The 20,442-nt window shown below is 63.0% G+C and overlaps 1 protein-coding gene across 1 annotated transcript in view; it reads left to right on the top strand.

The window, feature by feature from the left end:
• Positions 1-18,778, top strand: part of LOC130854319 (maestro heat-like repeat family member 5) — a 66,150-nt gene extending 47,372 nt beyond the window's left edge. Inside the window, exons 23-34 of the mRNA XM_057737012.1 lie at positions 1,770-1,929; positions 3,252-3,433; positions 6,539-6,541; positions 9,306-9,446; positions 9,934-10,048; positions 10,698-10,841; positions 14,955-15,131; positions 15,676-15,831; positions 17,727-17,849; positions 17,983-18,085; positions 18,291-18,365; positions 18,615-18,778. Of these exons, the coding sequence (XP_057592995.1) occupies positions 1,770-1,929; positions 3,252-3,433; positions 6,539-6,541; positions 9,306-9,446; positions 9,934-10,048; positions 10,698-10,841; positions 14,955-15,131; positions 15,676-15,831; positions 17,727-17,849; positions 17,983-18,085; positions 18,291-18,365; positions 18,615-18,712 (1,477 nt within the window). The 3' untranslated portion in view covers positions 18,713-18,778. The remainder of the gene's footprint in view (positions 1-1,769; positions 1,930-3,251; positions 3,434-6,538; positions 6,542-9,305; positions 9,447-9,933; positions 10,049-10,697; positions 10,842-14,954; positions 15,132-15,675; positions 15,832-17,726; positions 17,850-17,982; positions 18,086-18,290; positions 18,366-18,614) is intronic.
• Positions 18,779-20,442: the final 1,664 nt, after the last annotated feature.

Here is a 20,442-nt window from a genome sequence, read left to right as displayed (position 1 = left end):
AGAGTGGTCCTTTAAAAATAGGTCAGACCACGTCTCTTCTCCACCCCAAACCTTCCGGTGGCCCCCATGTCATTCAAAGTCAAAGCCAAAACCTTTACGGTAGCCAACAAGTCGTGACATCGCCCCACAAACTCGCTGTCCTCCTGCCCTCCTCTACGCACGCCGTGCCGGCCACGCTGGCCCTTGAACACACCAAACACGCCACTGTCTCGTTGCCGCACGGCTCCCCCTTACTCTCAGGCCTCTGCAGGCACCCCCTTCTTAGCGGAGGCCTCCCGACTGCCCTACTTACAGCTGACGACACCCAGGTGTGTCCTCCCGCCGTCCCCCTCCCCCTGCCCTGTGCGCCCCGCACCGTGTCTGACGCACCGGTGTCTGCTGCCCACGTCAGACCCTAGGGGCTCGCTCCCAGGGCGTCAGGATTCTTACCGGTCCTGTCTCTGCTTGGTCCCCTGGGACGCTGCCGGACCGTGACAGTGCCTGGCACGCAGGCGCCGACGGAACGATACGTGCCCACCCACAGGGAGCAGAATAGAAGCCTTGGCCCTCTGTGCACCCTCGCTCCTGCGGAGCCATCTCTCCTAAGCCCCTCGAGGCAGCTTGGCCCCCGAGAGGTGAAGTGACGTGGCCAAGCTCACCCAGCCAGCACGGGGCAGAGCAGGGATTTGAGCCCCGGCCCTTCTGGGTGGTGGGTGGTGACCTCACTCTGGAATCTCCCAGAGTCCTCTGAGCCCACCCAGCCCAGGGTCAGACGGGACTGGGGTGGCTTCCCCAGGACTCCAGGGCAGCCCCCCTTGGGTCTGTCTTCCAGCTCACCCAGCTCCCCAGCTAAGCCCTCCCAGCCCCCACCCCACCATTCCAGAGTTCCTGCCGCCTCTCCAGCCCCTTCCACCCAGCAGTCAGGCCCAAAGACACCTAGCACAGAAAGCAAGAGCACCGTCCAGGCCGCTGACACCAGTGAGCCCCGATGCCCCCTGCCTCCCCCCCGTTCCGCAGGGCCGTGACCCCCGGACCAGGTGGAAAGGTTGTGGGACTAGGCAGGCCTGACCTCCCGCACCAGCTCCCAGTTGTGGGGCAGGGCCCTGGCCAGGGCACATCCTGTCTCCAGTCCTCAGTGTTCTCACGATCAGAATGGGCACAAGGACACTGCAAAGCTCTGCACACACCAGTGATGGCCCCTGAGCTGACCCGGGTTGGGCGCAGGGGAGCCTGGACCCCAGCAGCCCCAGGCCTAGCAGGAAGCAGCCCCGGCAGGCTTCCAGGGGGAAGTGACTGTGCGGCGAACCCTAGAGGCTGAGAGGGAATAGGCCTGGTGAGGAGGGCCGAGGCAGGAGAGGAGGGAAGGCAGGCAGGCGCTGGAGGTCAGAGGGCAGGGGTCGGAGGGTGACAGCTTTGGGCACCAGCTGGACTTGTCCTGACAGTACTTGGGAGCCATGGAGGGTGACAGAGTCTGCAGCTGGGGTAAGAGGGGCCTGAAAGAGGGGACACCCAGGAACACAGACCAGGGCAGCTGGCCCAACCTCTGCCGCGACCCCCAGGCCACGCACGCTGCTGTCCAGGACCCCCGTGCCCCTCCCCGCCCCCAACCTGCTCCGCTCCGCCGCGCACCCACCCTTCCAGCCAGGGTTCAGCTCAGGACCCAGCCTGGCCTCTGCCCCGGCCCCCCCCTCCAAGCCCCCAAGGCCCCGGGCATGGTGGCCCGCCGCCGGGACCCAGCCCGGCCAGGCCGGAGCTGCAGCGCTGCCCTCACGGCCACCCCTTGCCCGCAGCCACGCCTTGCGCCTGTGGAGGGCCCTGGGGGCCGAGCGGCCCGTGAGCCGCCTGGTGCTGTCCGCGCTGCTGGCCTGGCTGCGGAAGCGGCCCCTGCCCACCAGGACCGCCGCCGGCAGCCCCCGGCCCGAGGAGGAGGCCTACCTGCGCTCCGTGGCTGTGAGTCTCGCCGCCGCCGCAGACGCCATCCCCAGCTGCCTTCTCGCGGGTCCAGCAGACACGGGCGTGGGCGCCCACCACGTGCCAGGCCCCGGGGAGGGGACCCCACACCCAGGTTTCTGAAGAAGCCCGCCCTGCCCAGCCTGGCCTGCAGGAGGGGGCCTCCGAGGCCGCCCAGCCCGGGGCTGACCACACAGGCCCCGGGTCCAGGCCCCGCTCCCCACTCCCTGGTCGAGGGCTCTGGCCCACGCCAGCCGGGTTCAGGCAGCGAGGACGGGCACGGAGAGACCTGTGAAGCCCTGCCCTCGTACTTGGGTTCTGGAGGGGGTCCCTTCTGGAGGCATCTTAGAGGCTGCCTCTGGCAGCTCCCACCCTCCTGCGGGACTCTGTCCCCATCCCCCACCTGCCAGCCTTCCCCACCGGCCCAGGCCCTGCTTGCACAGCCCCAGGGGCTGGGGGCTCGCTTCCTGACAGGCCACACCTGCCCCCTGGGCTGCACGCTGCCGGGGCAGCAGCGAGGGCCCAACCCTGTTGTATTCCAGACTGAGAACCCACCCCGACCCCAAAAGACCCCAAGCAGTGAGCGAGCAGCTGCCCCTCCCCGCCCAGAGCCCCCTAGACAAGCTGCCACCCCCAGCAGAGGGATGTGACGGCTGAACCTGGCGGCAGGAAGCCCCACCCTGTCTCTGTGCCCAGCCCTCGGTCAACCCTGCTCCTGGACGCCCCCAGCCCCCGGGCCCTCCCTGTAAGAGACCACACTCAGCATGGGGTCAGCTGGGTGGCCTTCTCTGGGTCCCGCTGTGCCCCCAGGCCCTGACCTCCCCTTGTCATCACTCCTCAGTGCTGGCCCCCCACCCTGAGAACATTTTGGACCAAATGCCCCTCCAGGCACAGGAGGCCCCGGGGCTGCTGTCTGGTAGCTCTGCCTCCTGGGCCACGTGTCCCCCCGACATTCATTCATGGGCACCTGTTGTGGGCCAAGCTCTGTGCTGGGGATCCTGTGCGGGGCAAAGCCCACGGGGCTGAGAGGCCAGACACGAGGCCATGAGTAAGCGCGGAGGGCGGAGCGGACGGGGGAGCGGATGGGGGCTTGTGGGCGGGAGGACCCAGGCCTGCAGGGAGAGCAGCAGGAGGAGAGGCGGCACGGAGGGTCCGGAGAGACAGCCAGGCCCCCAGAGAGGAACGTCTCGGGCAGGACCTGCCTCTGGTCCTGGAGGCTGTGGGCAGACACAGGGAGGTGAGGTCGGTCGTGGGTTTGGTTGGAAGGTTGCTCCGTAGGCCGGGCCCCCAGGTCCCTTCAGCGTCCCCTGCTGCCCCGACAGGCCATGAACACGCTGCATGAGCTGCAGTTCGCCCGAGAGTTCAAGAAGGCCATGCAGGAGTCCTACCCTGAGCTCTTCCTGGCCCTCCTCACCCAGATGCACTACATCTTGGAGCTGAACCTGCCCAAGGAGTCCCAGCCCGGCAAGGAGGCCCAGGAGGTGGCCGTGCCCAGCCCCCAGAGGTAAGGTCCAGGCCCCTGGGCAGACACGATGCACTTGTTCCCCAGGGCTGAACGACAGAGTTCCAGGCAGCTTAGAGCAGCAGGCATTTATCCTCGAGGTGCCGGCGGCCAGGGGTCTGAAGTCAGGGCTGGCAGAGCCGTGCTCCTCTGAAACCTGTAGGGGATGCTCCTTCCTTCCTTCCTGCCTCCTTGGTGCTCCTTGGTTTGTAGTGGCATTGCTTCCATTTCTGCCTCTGTCTGCACTGTGTGTTTTTGTGTCTAAATTTTCCTCTTCTTATAAGGACACCAGTCATGATGAACTAGGGCCACCCTAATGACCTCTTCTTAGCGTGATTCCATCTGTAAAGACCCTACTTCCAAAAGAGGTCACATTCTCAGGTGGCCAGGATTAGGACTTCGACAGCTTCTGGGGACACAGTTGAAACCCCAACAGACGTGATTCCAAACACCAGCTGTGGCCCGCGCGGCAGTCGGCGCGGAGGGCGGGGGTGCGTCCTGCTTCCCTGTGACCGTGGGCGCCTGGAAGCAGAGACGCCCCGTGACAGCGGCATGCGCGGATTCCAGGGGCCCGCACGGGGCGCCACATCTTACCCAGACGTGGTCCCTGCAGGGATTCTGCAAGACGAATGTTGTCGTCTTTTGACAGATGAGGAAACTGAGGTTCAGAGAGGGTCAGAGGCTTCCCCTGAGCCACACAGAATGTCTGTGCGTTGCTGAGCTGGAGCCCGTAGAATGGCAGGGGTGTCCGCCCAGCCACCACACGGACTCTGCAGGCAGATGCCCTCCGGGTCCCCGTCACAGGGCACTGGACCCTCACTCTGATGTCGTGGACAATTGTCAGCCTCCCCCTCACGCCTGACCCGCACGGACGGGACCCGTGCGGGAGGGTCCGTGCCTCACCAGCTGCACGGCCGCGGCACGGGCTGGTTGTGCCTTCCCTCTGCACTTGGGCGCATCTTGAGAAACCCATTGAGCGAGTCTTTAAAAACCATTGGGGCCCGACTCTTTTCATTTGTTTGTACTATGATGTGCTTCACACAATTTGTCAGTTTTAACAGCTCTCCCCAAGGCACGTCACTGAAAAAAAATGTCACTTCTCTCCTATTGCTTCTGAATTCGAATGTTCATGAAGTTCCTTTTTTATTCAAATCAACCATGCAGAATGCATGAATCTTCCCTAATAAGCTAATAAAAACTTCTCCTCCCAGAAATTGGAGGGTTAGGAGAAAGCTATGGTGAACCCTCTCCATCCATCAGCTTCCCGCCCCCACCCCCATGGGGTCCAGCCTCGCCCTGCTCTCCCTGCTCCTCCCTCCCCCCACCCCCGGCCCCTCTCGCTGCCCTCCACCCCTAAGTCAGAGCAGGCCTTGCCTGTGCTCGGAACCCTGCCTACCTCCTCCCCTTTTAACTCCCAGAAGGGCCGAATCCTTCCAGTGGCGCACCCACCCTTCTTCATCTGGGTCCCTATCGCCTCCCCGACCCCATTTCCTGCCATACCCCCCACCCCCCACACACACCCTCTGCTGCAGCCTCAGCAGCTTCCTGCCGTTCCTCAAACCCAGCACACGTCTGCCTCAGGGCCTTTGCACTTGCTGTGCCCGCTTCCTGGGATGCTCTTCCCCCAACAGCCTCACCTCCTGTGGTCTGCCAACTACCTTCTCTAAAATAGCGGCCCTACTCCCTCCCTGCTGGGTTCTCCTACAGGCCATCCCACCTACAGCTGTCATCTGTGCCGCATATAATGAAAGCTCCTGGGAGCAGGGACGTCTGTCTGTCTCACACAGGGCTCCTCCAGAGAGCAGGGATGTCTTTCATCTCACTGGGGAGAGCGGGGTGCCTTCTGCCCAGGCCCAGTTGCATCAAGATGCTCCAGCAGCAACAGTCCTCCCCCCACCCCACCCCCACCTCTCAGATCCCGGCTTTTCTCTGGGCAGGTCCTCCCCAAAGAGAAGGGCGTGGCCCCAGCAACCACAGGACAGACTCGCACCCTGGGCATGGTCCATTGGCTCTGATTGGGCTGCCTTAGCTCACATGCCCACCCCTGAACCAATCGCCTTGGCCTCAGGGGCATGTGGGGCTCTGACTGACCAGGTCTGGCTCCCACATCCTCCCTGGAGCTGGAATAAGACCTGGGCCCCCTTCCCCAGAGGAAAACGGTGATGCTGGTGCCACCCCAAGGAGCCCAAGAGTGGGGCAGGCCAATCAGCAGTGACGCCAGCCAGCCGTCAAGGACGGTGAGGAGGTCAGCAGCTGCTCCTAGGCCTCAGAGGGCAGCACTGCCCGGGCAGATCGCTGTGGTCCCGGGTCTGTTGCCAGGTGGATGTGGTAGTACCATCGAGGGGGACGGGTGCCGAGGAGGGATCTGGGCACTCGCTACTGAGAGGGCCCCTATCTTGTGGGTGCCCCTTGCAGCGTGGAGGTGGCACGGACACCTGTGGCAGCCACATGAGACTCAAGGCAGTGTCAGAGCGGTCCTGGGCCCCTGAGGTTCCTGATGTCCTGCTAGGCTGGGCTGGCCCCTGGGACCAACAAGCGGGGGCTTGGCTTGGCTTCAGTCACTGCCAACCCTGCATGTGGGACCCTCCCTTTCCTTTGCATCTCTGATGAACAAAACCCCTTTCTTTTAGAGACATTTCCTGCTTTGGTCAGTTCTCAGCCAGGTCCTCCTCAAGCTAATGTCCATCCTCCCCCACGAAGGACTCCTCATTCCTCTTGATTCATCCATAATGGGCTGAATCTCTTTAACTCTAACAGTGCATCTCATTTCTCTTCATTCCAAAGACACTCTCTTCAATCACTTATGGGTATAATCCAACATATTTCCCTTTTTGCCCTGGCTGCCCGGAAGCTCATATATAAAGTTAATGTTCAGTAATCTCTCACTGTGGCACAGGGGTGCCTTCCTTTTGTTTCTCACTTCCTGATTAGTCCTCTTTTCAACTTAAAGCTTTAAGTTTAATTTAAAGCTCTTTTGTTTAAAACACTAGTAGTTTTTGGGGTTTTGGCAGTTGACAGGAACAAATAAGCTGTTGAGGATGGTATGCAGTTTGGGGCCTGGATCTGAGATCTAAGATCTCCTCCTAAGCCCACTGCGAGCACTCTGAGCTGGTCTCGCCATCTCATGGTCTTGGTTTCTTCTTCTGTGTGATGGGCTTGGTGCCTCCCCAGGTGTCGTGTGGGTCAGGTGCAGCAAAGGACTGGGCAGCCTCTATACTAGGGTGACCCTGGACAAGGGGCTGACACTTGGGACCTCAGTTAAAGGTTAGAAGTTATGACCCCAGCCCAAGCAACTTCTCTTCAGTTTGCCCAGTTGGGGTGCCGTGGTCTCGGGCCCAGGGGCCTCCTGATCCCTCACACCCACGGGGGCTGTGATTTCCCAGGGGTTGAGCAGGGATTCCTGAGCAGGGAGGGACGGCCGAGGAGGGTGGTGCTCTGCCCCAGCCCAGAGGCCCCCCCAGCCCTGCTCGGACCTGCCTCCTTCCCCGGGCCCTGGCCTTCGCCTCGGCCTCCCTTCCGCCCTGCGCTCCCCACAGCGCTGGGTCGGAAAGAGGAGAGAAAGGACTCACGGACTGTCGCTCTTTCGGCCGATATTTGCTGTGGGTGCTGTGTGCCCTGCTCTTATTATTTAATGAATACGGGCAGCGCTTGCTGTGTCACAGACCATGCTTGTCACCAGAGGGGCACCGCTGAGCTCAGGAGCTCAGCCCCATGGAAATGCAGACGGCGTCAAGGGGCAGTCCTGGAGAGTGCCCAGGAGGAGAGGCACTGCCTCTGCAGAGGCTGACCCGCGGGCGCCCCCCGCGCATGGTTCCCTGAGGACCCGGCCTCCGAGCACAGACCTGAGTGACGGTCAGCCGTCAGCGGGTGGGGAAGGGAGGGCGGGGGACCCCAAAGAGGAAGGGACAGGAAGGAGGTGACCCCAAGGCTCCGCCCCAGGGCAGTGGGGAGCCACGGGGGCCTCCGTGCAGAGGAAATGACGGGAGCCAGTGGACACTGGGGCGACATGCAAAGACGAGGAGACGCAGTGCCGCCTCCTGCAGCTCACATGGGGGGGGACGCCAGGTGGAAAGGGCAGGACCACACCCCACTCCCTCATTGGCCCAGGGACAGCAGCGGTCCGGTCCGTGCCACCCCGCAGGCTCCCTGCCTCCTGCCCTCCGGCCCCATGCCTGGGGTGAGGCTGAAGGAGGGCACGACTCCGCCCCAGGAGGAAGGGAGGGGAGTCCTGCATGGCCGGGCTCGGACCCGAGGGGCTCCGTCTTCTGTCGGTCATGGGGCTGCGTGGATTTCAGGCGACACGGGTCCCTGTGCATTGCCAGGGGTCCTGGGCTGGGGTGGTCTTAGGCTTTACAGCCCCACAAGGGATGTTATTCACCCCGAGAGTCGGCAAGGGAGTTCCAAGGATGACAAAATCAGCTGAACGCCGTCTTTCCAGAAGCCCTGGTGTGGCTGCAGGGACACAGCAACCATGAGAGACGCCGCCCAAGGTGCCCCAGGACCAGAAGCTCCCGAGAGTCATCACAGAGCAGACAAAATGCCGCTGCGCCCGGAGTCCCCTTCTCCTGAAACCAGCGTCACTCTGGCTGAGACCAGTGACCTGGAAAACACAGCCTCTTTTTAGTGGCACAGCTTGGGGCCAGATGACAGGCCAGCTGACATTTGCGTTGGCGCCACCAGGGACTTTCACGTAGTGGCATTTCATCCCTTCACATTTGGTTTTGCAAATCTGATCAGGGTCGTGCCTGGTCCATGCTGACAGCCTCACTCCAGGGGTGCACTCACACGTCCAGGTGATGCCACCAGGCGAGGGGTGGCTGGGCAGGGATGCGGGCCACAGAGCTACGCCCGGGCCCTCGGCCTGTGCGCTGCCTGCGGGGCCTGGGGCAGCCCTGGGCCCGAGGCTCCACACCACTGTGCAGGTCTGAGCCCAGAGCCTGGCTGGACTCCGCTTCTGCAGCCCCTGGCCAGGCTGTGTGACCCGGACGGGGCACAGGCAGCACAGTCCCCGACCCGCATGCCGTCCTGCTGTGCTCCAGCTTCTTTCTTGAGTCCAAGCACACAGGAGGCCGGTGGACCCTGGCTTCCCCACGTCCTCGGGAATTGCAGGTGGACCCTCTCCGGGTGCCCACAATGCCTCACCCCTGCCGTCCTCCTCCCCTGCAGCCCCCCCTCCGCATTCTCAGCCATTTCCTAAAAATATTTATTTATTCATTTATTTATCTTTGGCTGTGTCGGGTCTCAGTTGCAGCACACGTGCTCTTCATTGCGGAGCACAGGCTTCTCTCTAGTTGCGGTGTGTGGGCTCAGTAATTGTGGCACACGGGCTCCCTAGTTGTGGCACATGGGCTTAGTCGCCCTGCGGCATGTGGGATCTTAGTTCCCCGGCCAGGGATCGAACCTGCGTCCCCTACACTGGAAGGTGGACTCTTAACCACTGGGCCACCAGCAAAGTCCCTCTCAGCCCCAGATATAAACGGCCCCATCCGTCAGACTCAGCTGGCAGCTCCTCCGCCCTGAGACCTGGGAAACCACCGGTGCCCGCGTGTCCCCCAGCTCTCTCCAGCCCTCTCCCCTCAGCCCCAGCCCTGGGAAGCCAGCTGCGGGCACTCACACTGAGCACACGCCAAGCCTGTCTCAGGCTTCCCCCTGGAACTGCGCCCTCAGAAGGTCTCCTGCCCAGCACCCCTGCAGCCCCACGCCCAGCACAGCCCCCCGATCCCACACTGCAACATTTCTATGGAAGGAGAGCGGGAAGAAGCTGCCCCAGGGAGGCCCCAGTGCTGCCGGGCCCTGAGCCCAGGCGGGCACCAGAAGGCACCTCTCCACCCGCCCTGGGAGCGGGGCCTGCTGGTGACCCGCTGCTCTGCCACAGCCGCACCGCACTGGAGGCGCTGAGGAGCCTGCTCTCCACCACTGGCCACTGGCGGGACTTCGCCCACCTGGAGCTGCAGCGCGCCTGGGACCTCTTCACCACCATCCACACCTACCCGCAGGGCGTGGGCCTCCTCGCCAGGTAGGGGCGGGGCTGGGCCAGGGGAAGGCGCCCGCCCAGGTCCCCCCCACCCAGGAGGCTGGGCTATGGACCGCCGTGACCTCCAGGGTCTGCCTGTGAGCACAGCCCCCCAGACTCACACGTGTGCACACAGGGCTCTGGGGCGTGAAAAGCACGGGTGCCCTGCCCACCCCCTGACTCACCCACACACCCTGGGAGCCTAGGATGCGGGCGTCCTCCTCCGGCCCCCACCCCGGCCTGAAGCCTCCTGGGGACGAGGGCCACGTCTGCTCCCCTGGCGACCCCACGCTCGGCCAGGCCTGGCAGCCGCTGGGCGGCCAGTGGGTGCAGAGAGAGCGGGAGACGGTCCAAGACAGGCGTGCCCGCCCCGCACCCCGTGACACCTCCGGCTGCCCGGCCCCTGGGTTGGGTGGTGGCGGGAGGGTGGGCGTGGGGCCGTGCCCGCGAGCCGAGCGCAGGCCCTGCCCCCGCCCTTCGCCGCGCCCAGGGCCATGGTGCAGAACGGCTGCGGGCAAGTCAAGGCGCTGATCGTCCAGCTGCTGCCCCGCCTGCAGAGCCAGGAGGAGCGGGAGAGGAAGGCGGCCATCCTCCTCCTCACAGAGGTGGGGGCCTGGGCGGGAGCCCCTCAGAGACCGCCTGGACCTCACTTGCCCGAGCCGCCCCACCCCTCCTTCCCCCTCCCACCCGTCAGGCCCCCCCGGCCTGTTTTTCTACCCCACCCCCGCCCCTGATGACTCGGGGTCCCGCGCCTGGGACTGTGAAGCCCAAAGGGCAAGGGCTGGAACCAGTCAGGCGCCCGTGGTGGGGGGGTCCCCAGCGGCTGTGACTGGGGGCGGGGGCGGGGCAGGGTGGGAGTTTCCATAGCGGACATCAGTAGAAAGAAATCCCAGTCAAAGCCTGGTGCCACCCACCCCACGGTAGCAATATCGGGGCCTCCCTCCGCGGGGTTTGTCCCCAGGCTCCCCAGGGGCCAGGCTGTTGACGTATGTTGTTCCCAGCCTCACTGTGTGACCTCAGACAAGGCCCTTTCCCCCTCTGGGCCTCAGTTTCCCCAGCTAGACATTGAAGGATCGAACCAGCTTGGGGGTGGGTTTCAAACACCCATTAACCAAGATACCCAGAGGAAGCAGGTGAGCCACCCTCCCCGAGCCCCCTGCCAGGCCCTGGTCCTCCAGCCCCGCTCCCAGACACAGACCCAGGCCCCTAGGAGAGGGCAGCAGGCCTGACCTGCCTGCCCCGGGGGCCGTCCAGTTCCTCTACAGCCCCACCCTGCTGGAGGTGCTCCCCAGACAGGCCGCCCTGACCGTGCTGGCCCGAAGCCTCAGGGACCCCAGCCCCGAGATCTGCGTGCTGAGCCTGCAGGGCCTGGGAAACATCCTCTTCCACCCGGAGAAGGTAAGAGGGGGGCGGACCCGTGGCTGGAGCACCCCCAGAGCGGCCGGGTGCACGGGCTGCACACAAGGCCCACTGGGTTGGAATCCCGGCTCTGGGAACATGACTTCACCTCTCTGGGGCTCGTTTCCTCACCTGTAGAATGGGCTGGGGATGGCCTCTTGGCAGGGCTGAGGGAGGGATGCAGTGTCTGTCCCCTGAGGACAATGTCTCCTCCACGCCCAGGGGAGAGGTGAGCACGCCTGCAAACCTCCTGGCGCCTAGGTGGAGCCCACCAGGTGGCACCCCAAGGCTGGCCCACAGACGGGAGCCTTCCCTGAGAATCTCACGGACGGGTCCCCCAGGTCATGGCTGACTCAGCTTCACTCCCTCCCAGTTCCACCTATCACCGTGACAACCCCCATCCCAGTAATGAACCGCTGGAGCACTGCCAAAGAGGCAGGAGGGGGCGCACAATGCTGCCTGCGGGGGGTCTGGCCGTCCATCCACAGCCCTCGGTCCATCCACCTCCCTACCCACTCGTCCATTCATAAAGCCATCCAGCCGTGCCTCCATGCCTCCATCCCTCTATCCATCCCTCCATCCACCATCACCCACTCATCCACCCATCCGTCCATCCACCCACCCGCCCATCTGCTCCTTGGTCCTTCATCACGAGTCATCCTTCCATTATTTCTTTCATTCATTCTTTATCTATGTATTCACTCACCAGTTCACTTTTGTTCTTTCACGCGTTCATTCATTCCGTCAGTGGTCAGCCATCCAGACACCTGTCCCCAGCTGTTCTCCCAGACAGGCAATCCGTAGGAAGTGTCCACGTGCTTCCTCTATCCCCAGCACTGGGTGGGGACCTGCAGAAATGGTGAGGACGGACCAGAGGGGCTGCCAGACCAGGACAGCCAGGGCTGGATGGTTCCCAAGGAGGGGGGGCCGTGCAGCCACCGCAGGCCTGGGGGAAACAGGCAGACCCAGAGCCCCCCAGCCAGGGAGACCTGCTTCTCTGGGGACTGGTTGAACTGGGCGGGGATGGAGCAGACCCCAGGGCTGAGGGAGGGGCTGCTGTCACTGCCCCAGACACCAGCGAGGCGCCCTCTGCTGGGGCCCATGAGAGGAATGGCCCCACAGGACTGTCCACCTCTGTCTACCGTCAAACACGGCTCATACTTCCTGGGTGCCGCTGAGTGTACTGGGAGACCAGACCAGCTACACGCAAAAGACTCAAACCCACTGCGGCTTCCTCAATGTAGAAGTGTAGCTGTCCTCAGCTGCTGCCCTCCACCCTGGGGGCTGCCCTCCTCTGCAGGGCCTGGGCGGCCACCACCTCGCCCACTCTAGCCAGCAGGCACGCCTGCCCCTTGAGGCACGACCCGCAAGTGGACCACTCACTTCCGCTCCAATGCAATTGGCTGAGCGGTCACGCGAGGAGGCTGGGGAAGCCCGTCCCTTCCCGGGCTCCCGTGTGTGTGCCCAGCCACAAAGGGGTCCTCTCACCGAGAAGAAGGGGCCAGCTCGGCAGGCGGAAGGAGCCCCCGCCCCCACAGTCCCACTGCTCACCTGAGGGAAGGGATCCACACAACTAGGCTAAAACCTATTCGACGGTCGTGGGACAATCACACTGAAAATCCAGATGCTGTTTTCAGGAACGGCGCCCCAGCCATTTTTGTCCTTGTTAGAAACTGCATTTTGCTTTATGAAGATGCTACCAACGTACTGTCCACATACTAATGAAACAGTCAACTGAAAACACTGCCAGTGTTGTCATCGAGGTAAGGCAGACACCCTGCAGTTAGCTTCCCCCAACCCACAGCTGACCTGTGACCTCCCCGCAGTGGACCCCTCAGCACACGTGACTGGGTGACCTTTCTGTCCACTTGGCCCCAGCACACCACCCACCACTTGGTTTTTCTCCCACGTTGAGGATGGTGCCTTGTCATCTTCACTGGTTTTTCCTCCTGTTCTTGGACCCCCTCCTCCTTGCTCTTCTCCGTCTACATTTGCTCCCTTTGTGGTCTCCTCCAAACTTCAGGTACCAACTGTTGGCCAATTGCTCCCAAACTTGTATCCCACACATGGACCTGAACTCCGGCCTTGACGCTAACTGCTTAGATTCTAGCAGCATCTCAAACTCAACGTGTGCACAACAGACCCCTCCCCCCAAACAGGCTCCCCCTGCAGCCCCATCTCAGTTGACAGGGGCTCCACCCATCCAGCTGCTCCAGCCCCAAACAGGTTGTTCAGCCAATCAACAAACCCCACAAACACCCAGGCACACTCCTGCCTCAGGGCCTTTGCACTTGCTGTTCCTTCTGCTGGAATGCTCTTCCAGAACCTCTTTGTAAGAATTTGCTCAGCTGTCACCTTTTCAGTGACAAATGCTCTGATCCTACTTAAAATTAAAACTTTATAGCCACCACCTCTGCTGCCACCTCCACCCCAGTCTGTCCCACCCCTGCCCTGCTATATCATACAACTTGTCACTGACGGACACACGCCATGTTGCGTGTTTAACTTTGGGTCCTTCCCTTGAGAATCCATTCTGCCTGTCCATGGGGCTTCCCTAGTGGCACCTGCCAGTGCAGGGACATGGGTTTTATTCCTGGTCCAGGAAGATTACACATGCCTCAGAGCAACTAAGCCTGAGAGCCACAGCTACTGAGCCTGTCCTCTAGAGTCTTCGAGCCACAACTACTGAGCCCACATGCTGCAACTACTGAAGCCTGCTCACCTAGAGCCCATGCTCTGCAACAAGAGAAGCCACCACAATGAGAAGCTCACGCCCTGCAATGAAGAGTAGCCCCCATTCACACAACTAGAGAAAGCCCGTGTACAGCAATGAAGACCCACTGCAGCCAATAAATAAATAAATAAATAAAAAAGAATCCGCCTGCCAATGCAGGGGACACAGTTCGATCCCTGGTCTGGGAAGATCCCACATGCCGTGGAGCAATTAAGCCCGTGTGCCACAACTATTGAGCCTGCGCTCTAGAGCCAGCGAGCCACAACTACTGTGCCTGCGTGCTGCAATTACTGAAGGCCTCTCGCCTAGAATCGTGCACCACAATGAAGGGTAGCCCCCTGCTCGCCACAACTAGAGCAAGCCTGCGTGCAGCGAAGAAGACCCAACATAGCCCAAAAAAAAAGGGAAAAAAAAAAGACTCCATTCTGCCTGTCCAGTCCACTGCCGGACCCGGGTCCCAGCACCCTGGCTGCACCCGTTGGTGCTCAGAAAGCGTTCCTCATTGTTAAGTGATTCACTTGCTGGAAATGAATTTACTATTGTAAAACCAAACAGAGCTTAGGAAGCCAATGAAGTTGCCTAAAACGTGTTTAAAAGTTGTAAAATCAGCCTAGTCTGCACAAGTCATTGGCAAGGGGCTGGATGGTGGGAAACAGCCATTCACCGACCCGTCCCTTTCCGACGCTTCCTCCAGACGATCCGTGGGCGCACTGCACACAAGAGGAGCAGAAAGAACGGGCCAAAAATGAACTTAGTTTTTTCTCCTTAAAGTCATGTAAAAACAGGAAGTGGTCATTGCGACATAGTAGGTCTGGAGCCGCCACTGGCGCACCCACCTCCCCATGTTGTGAGACGCCCGCCCGTGGCCTCAGTGTGCGCCCACCTGACCAACGCTGTCTCGTCCGGCCCCCCCGGGCCCCCTCGGACCCACGGGGAAGGGAGGAATGGGGGAAGGGCAGGGTGGGGCAGAGGAAGGGAAGGGTGGTCTCCTTGGTGAGGGGCCCTCTGGCCAGCCCGGAGACTGACAGGAAGGACCTGGGAGTGCCCCTAACCCCAGGAGGTCCCCCGGCGGCTCGGAGAGGGGAAGCCTGTCCGCAGTCTGTCCACAGCTCCCAGCGGACGGACAGACCGGGGCTAGGAGCACACTTCCCTCGCGGGCAGAGCCAGTGCAGTCTCTCCACCCCACCCGTCCTCACCTCCCTGACCTGTCAGCCGGCCAGGGAGGTGGGGGGGACGGCGCAGGGGCCCAGGCCGGGATGGGGTCTGGGAAGGCGCAGAGCCCGAGTTTGTCCTGGGTCCACCCAGCAGGGCCTGGTGTGGGGGGGGGGAGCAGAGGCAGCGGTCCCGACACCCTCGGCCCACGGGCCCGCCTCCCCCAGGGAAGTCTGCTCCGCGGACAGCTGCCGCCCCTCCTGGACGGCTTCTTCCAGAGCAGCGAGCCGGTGGTGGTGCGCCTCATGCGCACGGTGTCGGACGTGCTGCACCGCCTGGGCCCGCACGGCACGGAGGCCCAGAGCCTGGGCATCGCCATCAACGCCCGCTCCTTCTTCGACGACGTGAGTGCGCCCATCTCGGGCCCCTCCTGCGCCTCCGGCCTGCTCGCTTCCCCGAAGGCGGGGAGGACCCAGGCCTCTGTCCAGCAGGGGCGGGGAGGTGGAGGGGCGGGGAGGGGCGGGGCGGGGCGGTGGAGGGGTGGGGAGGGGAGGGGCGGGGCCGCCGCCTGGGTGCACAGGTGCGGGCCGGCCGGACGCCGCCAGGGGGCGCGCGCCCGCTCCGCGCGGCGGACCTCGCGCCGCCTTCGGCCCTCGGCCGGCTGTCCGCAGCTCCCGGGCTGTCCGCGCGTTCGAGCGGCAGCCCCTTCACGGGGAGGGCAGAGGCCTGAGCCCCGCCCCCGGCCGCGTCCACGACCCTGGGGTGTGGGGACGTGCCCGGGCGCGAGCGGGGGGATCGCAGGTGCCTGAGGCCGGCCCGAGGGCCCCGAGCCCGGGCGGAGGGCCCGCCGAGGGGACCGCCCCGCGCCCACGGCGCGCAGGGGCCGCAGCCGGGCGGGGGCGGGGCCGCAGGCGCCCGTGGCCCCGGCCCTGAGCACCCGCCTCGCAGCAGCGGGACGCCATCCGGGCGGCGGCCGTGGCTCTGTTCGGCGAGCTGGCGGCGGCCATGGCGGGCCGGAGGCTGAGCGGCCTGCGGACCCAGGTGCGCCAGAGCATGGTGGCCCTGCTCCTGCACCTGAAGGACAGCTGCCCGGCCGTCGTCACGGTCAGTGCCCACCGAGGGGCCGCGCCTTGGCCGGGCTGGGACCCCCCGCGGCAGCGGGCAGGGGGCTGCCTGAGAGCTGGGGGGCTCCCGGGGGCAGCGGCTTGGGCCCCCTCTCTAGTTTCCCTGCCGCTCCCTGTGTGCGCACACACGCACTCACACACACACGCACTTCTATACACACGCACTCACACACACGCACTTTCATACACACGCACTCACACACACGCACTTTCATACACATGCACTCACACACACATGCACTTTCATACACATGCACTCACACACACATGCACTTTCATACACATGCACTCACACACACATGCACTCACACACACATGCTCTCACGCACACGCACTCACACACACATGCACTCACACACATGCACTCACACACATGCTCTCACGCACACGCACTCACACACGCACACACTTCCATACACACGCACTCACACACGCACTCACACACACATGCACTTTCATACACACACTCACACACACATGCACTCACACACACATGCTCTCACGTGCACACACTCACACACACGCACTCACACACATGCTCTCATGCACACGCACTCACGCACACACATGCACTCGCGCACACGCACTCACGCACTGACATGCACTTGCACACATGCACTCACGCACACATGCACTCACGCACATATGCACTCACCCACATGCGTTCACGCACACATGCACTCACACACACGCACTGACACACGCACACACATGCACTCACGCACACATGCACTTTCATACACACACACTCACAGATGCTCTCACACACACGCACTCATGCACTCACACACACGTGCACTTTCATACACACGCACTCACACATGCATGCACTCACACATGCACTCAGACACGCACACACATGCTCTCACACACATGCACTCACACACACATGCACTTTCATACACACGCACTCACAGATGCTCTCACACACACGCACTCACACACACGTGCACTTTCATACACACGCACTCACACGCACTCATGTACTCACGCACACACACACATACGCACTCACACGCACTCACACATGCACTGACAAACGCACTCACACATGCTCTCATGCACACCTGCACTCACACACATGCACTTGCACACACATGCACTGACACGCACTCATGCACACATGACTCATGCAATCATGCACACGCACTCACACACATGCTCACGTACACATGCACTCACACATGCACTCACACACACATGCACTGACACATGCTCTCACACACTGCACTCACGCACGCACACACATGCACACACACACATGCACTGACACATGCACTCACATGCACTCACGTGCACTGATACGCACTCACACACATGCACTCACACATGCACTGACAAACGCACTCACACATGCACTCACACACATGCACTGACACGCACTCATGCACACACGACTCTCACGGAATCATGCACACGCACTCACACACATGCTCACGTACACATGCACACACACATGCACTCACACACACATGCACTCACACACATGCACTCACACACGCACTGACGCACACATGCACTCACACACACACACGCCTGTGGCTGTGCCGTCTTTGGGCCGGACACTGTCTGTCCTGCTCACCGCTGTGTCCCCAGCCCCTGGCCTGTGGTTGGGGCTCAGGTTGTTCATTGAACTTGTGGAAACCTGGGCTGAGCCCTAAGACACAGTTCAGCCTTCCTGGAGCCCCGGCCACAGGGAGATGGACAATAAGCAGCCAGTTTCCAAGTGAATGGGGACTGAGCGCTGCCTTCCGTCCAGTGGTGCCTGGTGCGGCGGCCAGGGAGGCGGGTGGGCAGCCTTGGAGGCAGCGGGAAGGAACAACTGCGCTTCCTCAGACCCCATCCCAGCCCCGGCACCCCCCTCTGTCCCCACAGCAGGCCAAGTTCGCCTTCTACCACTGCTCCGTGCTGCTCCGATGGCGGCCGCGGCACACCCTCTTCTGCACGCTGGCCTGGGAGAAAGGGCTCAGCGCCCGCCACTTCCTCTGGAGCTGCCTGGTGAGGGGCTGCAGCGCCGCAGTGGAGGGAGTGGGGAGCCCGGCTCCCGGTTTGGGGGGGGGCTGGGGCCCTGGTCCGTGGTCTGTGTGGACCCAGCCATCTGGCCCCAGTGAGTGACAGGCGTGCTCCCCAGATAAGCCACAGCCAGGAGGAGTTGAGCCTCCACTGGGCGCAGGCCCTCAGCTACCTGCACAGCCGCCACCACTACATCAAGACCTGGGCAGCGCTCTTCATAGGTGAGCCAGGGGCCGGGCTCAGGGACCCCCGGGCCTGCCCCACCCGAGCAGCCTGACCGTCGCCCGCCCAGCGCCTGCCACGCCACTGCGGCTGGAGCTCGGGGGCCGCTGGCAAGGGGAGAGGTGGTGAGGGAGGGGGCCTCAGAGGGTCCGGAGCGGGTCTGAACCCTTCCACTGGCCAGCATGCTCTTCATCTGTCGCACAGGTTATACCATCTGCTACCACCCACAGGCCGTGTCCCAGATGGTCAACGACGTGGACATGAAGCTGCTGTTCTGCAGTAAGTGGCCCCACCCTGTCAACACCCCCACCCGTGTCTGCAGGGAGGGTGGACCCGCAAACACAAGGGGCCGAGAGTGGGCAGGGGTGGGGAAGGGGAGCGCCCAGGCCTGGAAGGCCTAGGAGGTGGGGTCTGAGTGCTGACCTACCCCCCACCCCAGGCAGGAATGAGGGTGCCCCTCCGCCAGGGTGGGGCTGTGGGCAGACGGGACTACGGGGCCACCTCTGACTTGTCCCTCCTCTCCTGGAGCTTTTGAGGATCTCAAAAATGACCCAGAGCCCGGCATCCGAGAATTCGCCACCAGGCAGTCCTCCTTCCTTCAGAAGGTGGCAGCCAGACCGCAGTGACCTCCAGCCGTCTTCCCTCACCTTCCTCCTTCCCCTGTGCCCACCATGTCAGGCAGCCCTGCCCTGTCCACACAGAGCTTGGTTGCATAACATTTTTCCATTTGAAAGAAAGATCTAGATTCAACAAAGAAGCATCACACCTGTGCGCTCCCTGCCCACCACTCCGTGGGCCCCCAGGGGAGCCAGGCAAGCCCCAGGAGACACTGGCAGGCCTAGGGGTGGGCAGGGAGGCCGTGTCCCCGGGAGACAAACTGTGAAGTCTGTGCAGGGCCCTGCAAATGACAGCCCCTCCACTCGTGAAGGTCAGGTGGGCTCCCCTTGACCGGATCCCAAGCCATGGCCAAATGGTGTCCTGGGTGCAGGGAGGGCACTCCCAGGGCAGCCGTGTCTCCAGCTTAGAGCTTAGTTGGGTCCCCTCAGTCCAGCTGGTGGGTGGGGGTGCCAGCTTCCCTGGTTTCACCCAGCCATTGCCCCCTGGCCACCGATGGGCCGTGGGCAGGCAGGCCTCCTGCATGTCCCTGCGCTCCACCCCAATTCATCCTCCCTCTGGAAAGTCTGGTTTAGTAAAAGCTTGGAGCCTGGTGGGCTTTGACCCAGTGGGTTCCTGGAGCCTATGGTGACCGGACAAGCCCCCAGAGGAACCGAGACAGGCGAAGCGTGGAAGTGGAGGGAGCCCCGTCCTTGCCAGCAGGGCGGGGGGCTCTAGACCCAGGCACATGGCAGGCCAGGGGCAGAGAGACAGGGCCTGTGACCTAGTAGGTGGGCCACCCTCCCGCTTGGGGAAGGTGCAGCCCGCCCGACCCAAGGAGGGGCCGGCCCCCAGCCCTGCGAGAGCTGAGAGCTGCACACAGGAGCTGGGAACAGGGCGATTCACGCCTCGGGCAGGCCCAGCCCCTCCACCCGCACTCTGCCCACCACCCCCCCGCCACCCCTCCCGCCTCCCCTCCCTGCCCTGGGCTGATGGGACGGCGTGTCCCTGCACCCCAAGCCCAGCCGGCCACCATCACCCACTCTCTGCTCTGGGCCCCCGAGGCTGACGTGAGGACCCCTGGTGGGGGCGGGCCACCCCACCGGACACAAGGCCCCACGGAATTACCAAGCGACCCACGCTGTCCTGCACGGGAGCAACGCTGGCGACCCTGCCCCTGAAACAGCAACATAGCAACTGGACGGAGCCCGCTCAGGCCTCAGCCTTGCTCTGGGCTGTCCAGGACGGGCCCGCCCCTAAGCCAGGGAGCGTGGGGACCCGGCGTGGACACCACGGGGGACTGCAGGCCCCATCCTGGACAGGGACCCCCCCCCCTCGGGCCTCACCTGGCCTGCACCCCACTCTCCAAGCACACACAGCCACAGGGTCCGGTTTTATTGCCTTCGAGTGTCCAAAACACCTGACTGCCCCAGACCCAGTAATTTAAGGTGCCAAGAACAGGTCAGGGTGAGGGGCTGCAGAGGAGAGGCCGGGCCCAGTGGTTAAAAAACACACCAGCCCCCACACACACGGGCCAGAGAGAGAGGAAAGCCGCCGGGACGGGCGGGGGGGTGGGATAGAGTGGGGATTAAGCCTCAGAGGGACAGACAGTGTTGAGGACACAGAGACACACACGAGACACAGAGACAGGGCACAGAGGGAGAGACAGAGACACGGCACAGAGACAAAAGGAAAGAGGGACCAGGCAGTGGTGCGAGCACACTCACACACACACTTGCACGCGCGTGGACAGAGACACGGA

This window comes from Hippopotamus amphibius, chromosome 5 (assembly GCF_030028045.1).
Source record: "Hippopotamus amphibius kiboko isolate mHipAmp2 chromosome 5, mHipAmp2.hap2, whole genome shotgun sequence".
In the NCBI taxonomy this organism is placed as follows: Eukaryota; Metazoa; Chordata; class Mammalia; order Artiodactyla; family Hippopotamidae; genus Hippopotamus; species Hippopotamus amphibius.
Note: the sequence above shows the minus strand (reverse complement) of the source record. Positions and strands in the feature narration are given on the sequence as shown.